This window comes from Panthera uncia, chromosome D1 (genome assembly GCF_023721935.1).
Source record: "Panthera uncia isolate 11264 chromosome D1, Puncia_PCG_1.0, whole genome shotgun sequence".
Taxonomy (NCBI): Eukaryota; Metazoa; Chordata; class Mammalia; order Carnivora; family Felidae; genus Panthera; species Panthera uncia.
In genome coordinates this window covers 108906508-108921637 of record NC_064808.1, presented here as the reverse complement: position 1 = coordinate 108921637, position 15130 = coordinate 108906508, and the positions used below count along the sequence as shown (strand labels likewise).

General features: G+C 44.6%; 1 protein-coding gene across 2 annotated transcripts in view; it reads right to left on the bottom strand.

The window, feature by feature from the left end:
* The window catches only part of PDGFD (platelet derived growth factor D), a 221389-nt gene that overhangs the window by 20702 nt on the left and 185557 nt on the right, over positions 1 to 15130 (bottom strand). For both annotated transcript variants that reach the window (XM_049614174.1, XM_049614173.1), the window contains exons 4-5: positions 7761 to 7823; positions 3828 to 4026 (exon numbers count right to left, since the gene is read on the bottom strand). In XM_049614174.1, the coding sequence (XP_049470131.1) occupies positions 3828 to 4026; positions 7761 to 7823 (262 nt within the window). The remainder of the gene's footprint in view (positions 1 to 3827; positions 4027 to 7760; positions 7824 to 15130) is intronic.

Here is a 15130-nt window from a genome sequence, read left to right as displayed (position 1 = left end):
AATTTAAAGTTGTCCAATTTCATGCTATGAACTGGGATAAAGAGGCACTGCCCTAAAGGTAAAGGACTGTGTTTCTGTTTTGTTTTTAACCAGGCTCCACGCCCAGTGTGGGGCTTGAACTCACAACCCTGATATTAAGAGTTGCGCGCACTACCAGCTGAGCCAGCCAGGCGCCCCTAAAGGATTGTGTTTTAAAGAAATCACAGCTTTCAGTTAGGCCACAATAGTTACGACATGATTATACAGTTTGTAGAAGATCCATACAGCTGTTTACCTAACTAGGGACAAGTTTGCTATATGATTAGCATATTCGTTAGAAAAAGTAATGCAACTTGAACTTGAAACAACTTTTTTTTTTTAAACTTTAAGGCAGCTTTGAGGTGAAAGTATGAGGCTGAAATTACTGGTAAAAATTGGGTTTGGGAACTGCAGTTATGTATGGATTTCGATTATCCGTGCTACCGTTTTCTCCATACCCTCTAAGAAACTTAACGTTAGATATGTTAACTTGTTCTATCTTCAGTCCAGAAGCTTTTACAGGCAAGTCTGAGCTTACCTATTACCCATGAGTTTTAGAAGTGTAGACAGTGAGGGGCGCCTGGGTGGCTCAGTCGGTTAAGCGTCCGACTTCGGCTCAGGTCATGATCTCGCAGTTTGTGAGTTCAAGCCCTGCATCGGGCTCTGTGCTGACAGCTCAGAGCCTGGAGCCTGCTTCAGATTCTGTGTCTCCCTCTCTCTCTGCCCCTCCCCTGCTCACGCTTTGTCTCTCTCTGTCTCTCAATAATAAACAAACGTTAAAAAACAATGTAAAAAATGTAGACAGCGAGGTCACCAAATCTGCCTTGCAATAAACCATAGAAGCAAAGCATACAGTTTTCTACCCAATATTAACCGTTTCTACTTTATTATAACAGTTCTTCACCCAGTGTGTGCATGCTTTATTTTACAATTATAAAACTCTGTGTTTTGTACATTCGCATTTAAGGCTCATCTTTGAGCACCTCTCTTGGGTATCAAGAGAAGTGCCCCTTTGATGAGCATAGGCAATCAGAAGAATGGAAATTCCATAGTTACCCAGAACTGATGTTTGTTTTTGCACAACATCGTTAAAAAATGATCACATCCACGAGAGGGAACGTTTTTAGGAATCCTAGCAAGTTCACTCTTTATTTGGCATCCAGTGGACCTCCCTTGTCTGTAACCATTTTTCTGTTCCTGCTGTTCCTTCACCGCTCCCTTTCCTCTACACCAGAATATAAACCATGAATTTGTATTTTTAAGTTCTCAAAGCTGAGAACGACAGCTGGAATATTAAACGGGACTTGTCTGTGTGTGTGAGAGAGATACACACAGGTGGCCCAGCATCAGTGGAATGATAAACAACCAACCAGCACATTTAGAACAGTGCACAGACAGTGGTGACTCACCAGTGTTAAGTGACAAAGCACAGATCTGCCTTCGAGCCGTTTTAAACAAGAGCTTAAGAAGTCAGACCTGAGCCAACAACGGAAAGAAATGTTTACTCTGTCAGAAATAACTGGAATGTCACCTTGAATGCTCTCGCAAGGTTCTATCAGTAACCAAAGGCATTCTTAACAAAGCCTCCTTCATCAGTCTGTGGGGTGGGTTTCTATAAACTTTGGAAATATGCTCATGCTGGATTATTAGCATCTTCAATTCACAAACATTAATTGAGCACCTAAAACGTGTCTGAGGCTATGCCAAGTACCCGACATAACGGGATGAACAATGCCTAAAACAGTGGCTCTCAACCCTGGCGGCCTCTCAGGATCAATCTCCATTGGCCTCCCCCCGGGAGCCATGAGTCGGGGTGTCTGGGACTGGACACCTGCAGCTTCTCACAGCTCCCCAGTCGAGTGGAGATGAGACCCTTAGGTCCTGGGATCTCCCATTCCCTCAGAGAAAACCCCACGCCACAATAACAGTGCAGGAGCAGGACACAGAAATGCTGTGACGTCCCAAGTCCTCCAAATGCTGGGGTGGTGGACTGCACAGGGAGGGGACGAGGGACAAGGAAGGCTTCGCCAGTGACGTGATACTAACATCCTTCAGGATTCTACGTAGCCAGAGTGAGCTAACACTTCTTGAACAAGCGCGCGGGGCTGGCTGTTCTCGACGGCACCACTAACAATCATTGGAGGCCAGTGTGGTCACACTCATGGTGCCAATGAGGAAACTGAGGCACGGGAAGGCCAGGGACTCACTGAAAAATCACCAAACTTGTAAGTGGTAGTGGTAGGATCTGAACCCAGACGCTCTGCCTCCAACACGACATAACTTCCGAGGGAAAGAACGTAATGGATTTCGATGATTTTTAAATTGTAAGAATCCAACAACCACGTGTCAAGAAGAACCACCCCTCAGATAGCCGTGGTGACTAAGACCCTTGAAGACAGAGTGGGAGCTTATCATTTCCTTGTCTGACACCATGGCTCCTATTCTTCTGGAGGTTTCACAGCACCGTGAACGTTTCACTTTCCTTCGAGTTGACCGTAGAAGAGACTCAAAGACAACAACACCACAGAGATGCAATTTCTCCTCTGTTGAATCCCACCTGAGCCCTGGGGACACTGTATGAGCTACAGTGACCTGACTATTAGGGCACATCTCTGTAACGTCAGGGCCACCGGTGACTCTCCTGCCCACCCTTGAACTCTACCTTTCAAGTATCCAGGATGTCAGACGTGAGCCATAAGCAACAGACCCAGCGGGCGGTTAACGGATTGGCCATTCCAGCCCAAATGCTCTGAGGGGCTGTGCCCACTAACACACACATTACCTATGCCAGCTGGCCAGGCTCACAGTTCTTACAAGGACCCCTGACATTCTGAAATGTACCAAACGAGCCCTATTTTAGCTAAATACCTTCACATCTACGATGCAAACGAGGCAGACGAGACTTTGAGAGATAAAACTTTCACGACAAATTTTAGCAAATAAAGCAAGAACATAATAGGCTAGAAATTACCATGTTATTCAAAAAAAGGTAACGACAAGATAGTTCTCTATTAATTTCATTTAAACATTCAAAGAAACATCAGATCACATCACTCAGATGTACAAGGAAGATATGATTTTTTTGAGTTTCAGTATTACAGCGTTAACTCAAGATGTTTTCTCATGAATGTTCTTCTCCCCTCCCTTCGTTATACTTTCCTGGAACCCCCAGTTGAATGCATACCCACACTTGTGCAAACCATCCCAGGTCTTCTGTTTCTTTTTTGGGACATTTATATCCTATGAAGAGTCCAGAGTACTGAGCACACAGGAGACCCTCTTGAAAACCCCTTTTAGAGTAGACACTGAATGGGGATGGGTGAAATCCTCTAGAAGTTCTGACTACTGCTTAACCAGGAGCCTATCCTGCTGGCTGAGTCCTGAGTGAAAAGACTCCTATCCATCAGAGAGGCACAGGAGGCAAGAAACTGTGACTCCCACTTCCTCTCTGCTGCCTACTGGCCACACAGCCTGTGCCAAATTATCTACCTCCCTTGATGGTGAGGCTAGTCATACCTTGCTTGCCGAGAAGCAAGAAGCTGGTCCAGAAGATTTTACAAGGGTTTTTTCCCAGCTCCTAACGACGACGTGTCTTTGAACCAAACCTTTTGTAATTGCATACACACAACACAGTTTGGGATTAAACACGGAACTTCCTTAGAAGGTACTATGGAAAAGGTATGTGATAAATCTGGCAGGAATCCTCTCATTTTAGTGAGTTAAATAGATTCCATTTTTTCGCTCTCGCTGAGTACTGCTATCTATGTTCCTATCGGCTTACAAAGAACCTCCGGGGCTGTGTTTCTTACCTTTTGACTTCCTGTCATGGTAGGACCTCCCTCGATAATGGGGGGTTTCCAAGTAGAGATTCTCAAGGTCTTCTCGCCACGATTCTGGATTGAAGTGCTTCAGCAGGTCCTCCACGGTATCGAATTCTGCGACTGTTTTGTCCAGAGCGTCCGCAGTGAGAGTGGGGTCCGTTACTGATGGAGAGTGATAGGATACCCCCTAGGAGTGACACACAGCTCAGTGTACTCAGAAAAAGTCCAGTGCTACGAAATACAATGGTCACGCAACTACACGGGAGGAACATCGACAGGCTTTTGATCCTAAGACGTTATGTGCGTAAATATCACGTGAAAGTTCTCTGCCAGAGTCTTGAATGACAGCAACTGACTGAGAAGTGAGAGTCATTCACAGTTTTGCAAATCACAACCAGGGAGGTTATAAAACTTCTAGTTCATCTGAAATATAATCATTACGAAGGTATTGACTAAATGGCAAGATCAAAATGACACCATCTCATTTCTTGGTTCAAGGTCCCAAATCATCCATGTTGGCATCAACAAACAACGATTAGGATTTCAATTCTGAACTCCTTCCGTGGCAACTTTGGCAGAATCCATTCTATTCCCCCATGTTTAGCCTCCATGTCTCCCCTGCACAGGTCACCTGGCATGACAGGGGTTGTGTGAGTGGGGTTTGAATGTCCTCTGGAGACAATCTGATACACTGTGGTACTTTAGCCAGGTTATTTACTGTCAACAAGGATAGTTAGTCTTCACCAAGACTGGGAGATTCTCACGGGAAGCACACATATATATTTTTAAAGTGCTGTTGCTTGCTAGTGATCCCAGCTGTCGTTAAAATATTCTCAGAAATACTCTTTAAATAGGGACTACAACATCACAGAGAGTCTGGAAGAGATCACGCATTTTGCCATGGGTTATGTCCCCACAGAAGTTTCCAAGCACTTACTTCACTAACCCTTGTATAATCTAGAGGCAAATGAGCCATGATTCAAACATCTCTGTAAAGATTCATGACCCATTAACAGGGAGATAGAGAGCACAGAGTCTCAAATGGTTTCAAAGTGTCTTTAAAGAAACTGCCAGACAAATAAGACGCCTCAAGGGCAAACATCTATCACTTCGGGGAAAAGGGGAAATAACAAAAACCTTTCGGGTAATGTTGTCTCTTTTTAGCCAGTCAAGGTCCAAGGTGTGTCAACAATGATGAATGACCGCCTGCCTCCAGAGGAATGGTGGTCCCTCTTCAGCAAGACTAAGGGGTCTTGTAAAAGCACGAACCTGCCCCTGGTGCATCCTGGGGGTTCCAGGAAAGCATTTCAAATAGGTCCTATAGCAGATAGGGGGTGAGGGGAGGTGGAGTTTGGGGAAGAGGCAGCGAGACCTGAGCTCCGCTGGTGAAGGTAGGAGGCCAGCTCTCTAATCCAGGTGCGTGTGTGTGTGTGTGTGTGTGTGCTCATGTGGGTGTGTGTATGAGTGGGTACGTGTGCATGCGTGTGTACATACATGTATGTGTGGGTATCTGCGTGCGTGTCTGTCTTCCTGTGTGTGTGCGTGTATGTGTGGGTATGTATGTGCGTGTCTGTGTGGATACACGTGTGCACGTGTGTGTGTGGATGGGTACGTGTGCATGCGTGTGTGCATGTGTGTGCGTGTCTGATACAAACTGCATCCCGGCTATGCCACATCATTCCTGTTTCCATCCCTCTTGGCATCAGGTGCTAGAGTCAGATATTATGCTTCCGTATCAAAATTTCAAATTCCCATCCAACTTTGTATTATCTGGATAATCTACAGTCTACCTGGCTCATATTCACCAGGTGATTTACATTTAGCCTTGCATCACGATCATGTGGGTCTAAAATCCAAAAATTCACAAAGAGCTGGCCAAATTTGGGTGCAGGGCAGCATATAAAAGCTTTGAAATTAAAACGCCTCCCTCTTTTTCTGAAACCAAAGCAGGAACACGAATGAAGCCATGCTCATGCACGTGGAAGGAAGCCTCTTACGATGGATCTGGGGGGCTCCGGGCAAAACGTTTCCTGGGCTTGCTCCTGACTGTGCCGAGAGCTTGTGTGTCCCTAGACATCGCTTCAGGAGAAAGCCCTGGGTGGGGGCTCTTAGTCCCTGAGGGGGATGGGAATCTAATGTCTCCCAACATTAGTCTGAAAAGCAAGTCTGAACAAACCGTAGGTAAAATGTGAAACCGTCCTCGTGTGACAGAAACACCAGGTTAGGAAATGAGGTGAAGGATGACTAGATGACCTCATAAACCCACTGGAACATTTGTATTTCTGGGGTAATCGTTTAAAAATTATTTTTATGGGAGAGAACTCACTGGGTATGCCCCCTCTCCGTGGCACCATAGATCTGATTTCATTACAACCGAATGACTTTAAAATGTTAACGATTTATAAAAAAAAGAAAAATACCCTGAAAATGATAAGCCATTCAAGAAACACAAAATATGGCTTATACAAAGTTCATGGCGGGTCCAAGGGTCCTTACTCGTATTCCAGAGGGTTCCTGAGAACCAGAGCGCTGAGGGACACAACTCTGGGTCCCTGCTCTTTCTAGAGGGCTGAGCAGCACCTGGCCTTGGAACTGGGCCCAGAAAAGTGACCAGGGGATGTGGACCCAGCAATGAGCTTCTGGAGATCCTCCCGATGGACGGCACAATCTTGCTCTCAAGAGGACCCGGGTTATCCTGAATTCGCTAGGGGTCCCTGAAGCATGTAAGCTTCCGCACTTGGGGCAGGAATGTCTACACCGCTCCGAGCCATCATGTGTACGATGCTGGAGAAGCCAGGGGACTTGACAGAACAGCACGCTGGGGCCCGGGGGCAAAAGCGGCCACCGGCATCCACTTGGAATTGCCAGTCCCAGAATGCCACCTGGCCAAGCTTTCCACCGAGCCTGCTCCCGGGACTAAGGTATCACCTGCCTCGGTTCCATTTTCGCCTGCCTGACAATGACTCCTGCACTTAGCTAGGTTCATTCGGGACTATCACAAACAAATAAAACACTCTCAATATCGCCATTAGAAGCCTCACCGACCTCTTGAATGGGTCATGTTGTTCTAGTCCAGTGGACACGCCAGGTGAATGAAAGAGCCACAGAATCCATAGCTAAGGAAACCCTGCCACCTGAAGGAAGTTTCTCAAAAATTCCCCAGAGAGCAAGGGATAGCCCATCCATCACATGAAAAAAGAATCAACTCTGACTTGGCCACACGGACACAGGTGAGAGCCACGGGCAGGCTTTCGCCATGCTTTTGTGCCGCTAACGAACACCTGCATTTATGACCTTGTATTTTACTGCTACACGGGTGCTACTCACAGGACTGGCGAAAACAAGGTCTGTTCTTTCTGAACAAAGGGAAGTAGCTTACAGAGGAATAACTACATCCGCGGGGAAGAACATGGGGGTGTGGACCACATTACGGTTTCAGGGGGGGTTATGTTTCATTTCCCATTCAGAGGGCACATGCCTGGTTTGCACTTAAGCTGTCTTGCTGTAAACACTGGGATTTCTCACATCTGAAAAGATCCCTGAAAAGGCGAAGGTTCCAAGTGTCTCCTGGATTATCCAGAAACACTCTGGCAAAATTCCCCACTTGAGCCTATGCCACGGACCAGTCTGATGTGTCTGCTGTGCCTGGACGCTCCTCTAGCTGGAACCTTCTGCTCTGAAATGGATAGATACTGAAGTCCTTGTCCGTCCCTTGTTCCTGCAGTGGGTACTGGGGTTTCCTGGTGCATGGCATCGCCCGCTATAATCTACGTGAAATGGTAGAGCTCATCGCGACTGCAACATGGCTTCTGGTGAAGCTAACAGATCCTTCCACAGCTGGAGCTGTTCTGGGCTTGACCTTAGCTTCCCCATCAGTTTTTTTTTTTTTTTTTTCTGGCAACAGAAAACTAAATTACTTACGGAGATAGAGCTAGTGACGGACTCCCAGTTGGTCTCTGAGGCTGCTGCGGGTTGGAAATCTTCCTAGAAGGCAAGAAACATCCATGTGAGTCCATCAGACTTCTGTTTCGTTCATTATGTGCACAGTTTCAGTATCTCAGCCATCTAAAGCTTCTTCCAACTAAGTGACAACAGAAATGAGGGTGCCGTCTTGCTGGACAGGTCACCATTTGTCTTAGGCACCTCTCCTCAGGAACGCTTCTCATTCAAGACACGGACATTTATGGACATAATGGATACAGTCACATTCACTCATAAGGGCTGGTGAAATGGAAAACGTGCAGACAGGAGTTCAGATTTTAACTCGGTCACCTGCAGGCTGTGTGACCTCAGGCAATCTACTTAACCTCTCCGATCCTTCTCTTCCTCATCTGTAAAAGGCTGGTGTGGGATGCTCCAAGAAGAGGGTAGTTTTGAGAGATGCATGCACTAATTATGTAATTATAACTCGCACTTAATAAGGTGCCTCATAAAGAGTAATAACAGTCATTATCAGTATTGTTTATCTGGTTTGAACTCGGTTCTGCATCATGTTCAATCCTGCCGACTGAGCTGGTCTACGGTATCAGCGATCTTTCCAAAGATAAATTAACCGACAACGGGACATTCCCGACTCTATCAAGAAATGTCAGGCAGAACGGCAGGGGAAGGAAATGGCTGTGGAGTGACAAAGTGCTACCCGAGGAAAGAAGGTAATGGGCAGACCTGAGACAGTTATCTCAGAGAAACCTCAAAGGGTTGGTGACAGCAATGGATCTCGGAGAAAGAAACTTCTCCTAAAAGACAAATGGGTCTCCAATTGGTATGTGACTGTCTTGCTAATTACTCTAGCAGCAGTAACTGTAAAAAACAGAGTGGGAAGGAAAGCTGATTCTACCATTTTTACACGTCACAGACGGTTTCTTGAACCTGCTAAAATAAAGCGAGTCAGGTGAGGTCTCCTAGCCAGAACAGAGCGTATGTGAAGATGATGTTGAGGAAAATTCTGATACTCAAATCTGTCGGCTTGTTTACCCAAGTATACTTACTGAATGAGAGCTAAGTATCAGGTCTAAATTTCATTACATTTTGAGGAGCTAGAAATGCACATGTTAATTGCTCATGATGAGACTGGTTTATGTATAAATGCCTGTGTTAGAAAAATTTAGTTGTTTACTAAGAGAGAACTAAGTCAAGCGTGGGGTTCAAGGAATGAACATCTATTAAAAACTGGCTAGATGTCATCATTCTGGTCTCAACTTCAGGAAACATGAGACAGAAAGAGAAATTGGGTCTCTGCACTCTGCAAGACAGGATTCTCATAAAAAGGACATGGAGATCCCACAGGAAACAGATGCATGCAAACAAATGAAGGTTGGTATTTATGGAAGTCTTCTGAGCAGGTGAGCAGGTGACGTTGGGCAAGACAGACAATAGCTTCTCCATGTCTTGAAGGGGCTCCTGGTGGGAGGACAGATACCAGGTAGGATAAGTACCTGAGGAACCCTCACATCATGGGATTTTCATTTTCATTCATTCATTCAATATTTGCTAATCACCAATTATGTGATACCTTCTAAGCGGAGGGTAGAATCACGGAACTAAGAAACGACACCTTCCCTCCAGGATGTCAAAAGGTAAACACATAAACGAACAGGTAAGTAACATGTGCAATAAACTTATGTGGGACCTGAGAAGAAGTGGGCTTAGAAAAATCTGACCCAAGAAGGTGACTCTTGAGCTGAATCTTATAGACTCAGGTAAGTAGATAAGGGAGGAGAGTGTCACTTGTAAGAAAGGTGGGGTACAACACTCAAGGAGAGACTGATGTCTAGACAAGGGTGAGGAACATACACAGAAAAAAGTTGTTCCTGGGGAAAGTTAACGAGTCCTGTTGGGCACGGCATGTTTGAGGTGCCCATGCAACATCCAGGTAGAGATGTTGAGGAGGCGATTTGCTAAATGAGAGTGGGCCATGTGAGGGAGACCAGGACTTTGGAGAGAGATTTGAGAGTCACCAGCACAAAAATCCAGTGATGGGTTATGTTGACCATGCATGAAAATCACAAGAGCGACAATCTTAAAATCTTGTAGCTGGAAAGAAGTTTACTATTATCTAGTGCAATCTTTTCATTTTAATGATCAGAAAACCAATTCTCAGAGACATAAACGGTATGGGTGTGCTCCATAGCATGTGGCCAACTTCTTGCAAAGCTAGGAGCACTAGAACTCGTTTCTAAGTTCGAGCTGGGTGATGATCTTTCACATCATTGTAGCTGGCTTGGACGAAACAGTGTCCAAAGGGAAGTTAAAAGAAAAACAGGAGAGGCATAGAGCAGAATATTGGTGGAAGCTTCTATGGGGATACCCTTTGAGGTATTCTTAGTTAGATTTTATATCTATACTTCCTAAATTGTGTGACTTCAATTTACTTCATTTTCTTGCATAGGTATATGGTAAAAATGTCTGTTAAGCACTTTTTAAATATAAAGTGTCTTTATGCCCACACACCTAGACAAATACTACACAAAAACACTTTTCTCTTCTTTACTGTCTGGGCTACAGGATTCCAGCTAAAAACTTTAACACGTAAAAATGACAGAGGATTTCATTAACCTCCAGATAAAAAGTAAATTTATCTTCTCTTAGCAACATGATTATTAGACACTTAAAAGAAACCAACCTTCTTTTAGGTTATTTCAAAATTTGCCATTAATTATAAATGGCATATTTAAAATGAGCTTATAAAAAGGAAAAATGCCTCTCCAAGGAATAAAATGTAGAACCTATGAATTTTAGAGCTGAAAGGTCAGTCTTGGCAGGGGAAGGAACATAACCATTTGCTGTCTAAATCTATCCTTGACATGATGATCTCCTCCACCATAATCTCCTAAGGCCGTGCTTCTCAGTCACTAGCTTTCTCCAGGCTACACTGTCTCCAGAGCCCAGAGTCTGTACTCCACAGGATGGCCACGGTGGCCTTGTCTTTTGCCACCTTACTGAAAAATAACTGACATAGAATGCCATGTAGGTTTAAGGTGTACAAAAAGATGATCTGATACGTGTATATGTTGCTAGATGGTTACCACAAGAAGGTTGGTTAACACATTGAGGGCTTCACATAATTAAAATTGTGTGTGGGTGTGTGTAGTGAGACTATTTGAGAATACTCTCTCTCGGCGACTTTCAAGTATATAATACAGCATTGTTAATTACATCAGCATGCTGTGCATTAGACCCCTAGACTTTATTCACCTTATAATGGGAAGTTCGTGCCTTTGGGCCAACAACTGCCCGCTTTCCTACTTTCCTGACCCTGGAAACCACCACATGACTTTATTTCTGTGAGTCTGGCTTTTTTTTTAATCTTAAAAAACATTTTAAGGAACCTCTATGCCCAACGTGGGGCTCAAGTTCACGACCCAAGCCCAAGAGTTGCACGCTCCTCCAATTGAGACAGCCTTTTTTTTTTTTTACAGTATGCATATAAGTGAGATTTATACAGTTTTGTCTTTTTCTACCTAACTTACTTTACTCAGCCTAGTGTCCTCAAGGCCCATCTGTGTTGTCTCAAATGCAGGACTTCCTTCTGCCTCATGGCTGAATATATACGTCTCACATCTTCTTTACCCATTCCTCTGTCAGTGGGCACCGGGTTGTTTCCACATCTTGGCCATTGTGAATAATGCTGCAGCGCACGTGGAGGGTGAAGGTACCTCCTCAATACCGTGATTTAGTTTCTTTCAATTGTATAACTACAAGCGGGATTGCCGGGTCGTACGATAGGCTTTTAATTTTTTGAGGAACCTCCCTACTGTTCTCCACAGTGGCTGGACCAGTCTGCATTCTCACCAGCAGTGCACTAAGGTTCCATTTGTCCACATCCTCACCAACATCTGTCACCTCTTGTCTTTTGGATACTAGTCATTCTAACAGGTGTGACGTGATACCTAATTGTGCTTACGATGTGCATTCCCCTGCTGGTTAGTAATGGTGAGCATCTTTTCATGTCCCTGTTGAGCATTTATAGGTCTTCTTTGGAAAAGAAATGTCTCTTCAGGTCCTCTTCCCATTGTTAAATCAGATATTTATTTATTTATTTATTTATTTATTTATTTATTTAATTTTTGCTATTGAGTTACATGAGTTCCTTATATATTTTGGATGTTAACCTCTTTTCAGATATGTGGTTTGCAAATACTTTCTCCCATCCCATAGGCTGCCTCTTCATTCTTCTGTTTCTTTTGCTGTGTAGAAGCTTTTATAGTTTGATGTAGTCTCACCGCTTATTCATTGCCTTTGCTTTTGATATCATCTCCAAAGAAAATCATCACCACGACCAATGTCTAGGAGCTTTTCCCTTATGATTTCTTGTAGGAGTTTTCCAGTTTCAGGTCTTATATTTAACTTGACTCTATTTTGAGTTAGTGTTTGTGAGTGGCATTAAGATACGGGTCCAACTACATTCTTTTACATTTGAGTATCCAGTTTTCCCAACACCATTTCTTGAACGGAGTACCTTTCCCCATCAAGTATTTTTAGCTACTCTGTGAAAAATTAGCTAACTGTAGATGGATGGGTTTATTTCTGGGCTATTTGACTCTATTGGTATCTTTTAAACGTGTAGATCAACTCACTTCTCTCTTCTGCTTAAATCCCTCCAACAGCTTTCCACTGTACTTGGGATCTGGTCTTGTACAAGGTGGCCCCTGCTTGCCTCATCTGCAGTGTCTCTCTCGATTTGAGGTTCCACGTTTCCCACATACTCTACTCCCACCAAAATGGCCTCTTACCATCTTTCAAATAACACTCTGGGGGTCCTCCCTTAGGTCAAAATCTGCTGCTGTTCCCTACATCTGGGATGCACTTTCTGCAAGTGTTACAGGGACTGGCTCCTCATTATTTTATGCTCAGATAGCACATCTGTAGAGAACCCTCCTTGAACATTTTAAGATACCCCCACTCTTGGCCACTCAAGCCACTTCATTTGCTTCATTTTCTTTCAAGCATTTACGACAGTCTGAAACGGTGTTGTATTTGGTTTTCTGTTCATTATCTCTTTCCCCAGCTGGAGTGCATGCTCTGGAATGGCAGGGAGCTGATCTCTTCTGTGCTCTATGCCAAATTCTTAGCTGAGTTTTGGGTACATGCTCCCATGTCACTGGGCCCCAGGGTACATTCAGGGATGACGTCCGTCCACTTCCCCGGCCACCCCGTCCGGGCAAAGCAGCACTTTCCAGTCGGAGCCCATTCTGATCAGCTGTGCCTGTGTCACACTGCCTGCTGCATATTTTTAGTATCATCCTGGGTAGACAGCTTGCTTTTGCAAGCTCCAGGCTAACACGAGACGAACTCCTCTACTGTGGGGTCTCTTGGCAGAGCAGTGCCTTTAGCATTACTTAAATGCTAAAATAGAACCAACAGTGAATCATCACTTAAAATGCATCACAACGGTCCAGCCTACAAAAACACGTCTCTGTCCTTTGTGACAACAAATTCGGATTCATGCTTTCGAAGCCGTGTCCCATCCTTCCAAGGAGAGGGAACTATTCGCTGGCTCTAAGATGTAGGTACCAATTCAGCGCTTTGTTTCCTTACCTCCTGCTGCTCCACTGGAGTCTGTTTCATCCTGAAAGGAAGGAGATGCTATTTCGGCTACTTGGTTCCCTCAGTCCCTGCAGGGACAGCCGTGGGTGACTCATTAAGATGGTATCTAGGGGTCCAAGCCCTCCCTGGACCGAAAAGCAAACTGCAGTCCCGAGAGCCAGAGGGACTGTCGAGCATCTCTGAGCTAATCACGGCTGCAGTCAGGACTACAGTCCAAGAAGCTATTGATCTCTGAGCCGCATGCTTTCCAAGCCGCCCAGCGACGGCATGCATCATCCTGTCGGCACCATCCGAGTCTACGAAGAATTCATTTATGGCATCACAAATAACTTATTCTTAGTTTACATCCTCACGTTATAATACTTCAGGACCACATTCTGGCAGTGAAACTCATTATTTGGGATTTTGAAATGAAACCCACTCCCTTAAGACTCTATTTGGAGTAGTTTTGAAAACATGGACATGATTCTGAGATCTGTATTTTTTAAATGGCTTGGTTTTGAAAGATTGATTTGTATGAGAAAACAGTTACATACTAGGAAGTTGGGGAGGTACGTAAAAACAAAAACTTAAAAGTATATGAAAACATAGATGGGTATTTGTATAACTGCAGTGTGGAAGAGATAAAATCCTAAGCATGAGCGCGAAAGTGAGAAAGCGTAAAAGTCGATACACCTCACGCATACTAAACGTTGCACAAATCCAAAAATACCAACAACAAAATTGAAAGCATAAACCGGCAGATATACTTGTACCAGACATAACAGAGAAACAGTTAATATCCTTACATGAAATCGTTACATCCTTAAAATGAAATGAGTTCTTATACATGAAAGGTTGTGAGAGTATGCTTCATATCATACAAATCTGCTAGAAAAATGTACCAACAGCTGATTGAAGCACGACTGAAAATACATTCACAACAATAAAAAATAAACAATAAAAAGTGTGAGCACTTACCTCTAAAAGCCTTATGTTATATTATTAGATTGAATAGTGTTACCCATGTATTCTCCGGTGGAAAATAGAAGCATCTTTGGTAGAGATAATTCTCATCAGTTACGACAGAGAACTGTTCAAAGTGGGACAGTAAAGAAGTGTTCTAGAATTATGACATTTGATTCCACCTAAAATGTGGCTAATGCAACACCAACTTTTGATGATATAAAAACGGCCAGGGAAACAGGCAGGGAGCCATCAGCTCAGGGCCGGACAGGCGCCCGTCCAGCTCCGTGTCAGGACGGCTGACTCACAGGCTGGAGACCAATCGAGCCGTGGGTTCGATAACACTACAGGCCATGGGTATTCTCACCGATCATCTTCACTATCAAAGACTGAGACATGATTGGGAACTTCATTCCAGACAGGACATGGCCGGATAACCCCTCCTGGCCATCAGTCACCCTGGGGTCATCCCAGAGCGAGGTGCTATATTCCACGTGGACACGGGGAACATCCCCTCCCTCGCCCACCAAGGCGACCAGTCACGGAATGCCGACGGCGGGTGTCCACGTGAGTCCCCGTCCTGAACCTTGACAGTGGATCTGGGAACAAGTGTCTTTGGAGACAGTTGTTGGCAGGCCAGGACTCTAGCCTGGAAGCTAACTGGCTGTACCACCTGTTCCCGGATCTCAACAGGGGATGGCTGTTCACTCTCAGCCTGGGTGGCTACACTGTATGTGAGTAGATGAGCCATAACCGGTTCACTGCTTGGGAGGATGATTTCTTCCACCTCTTAGAGCAAA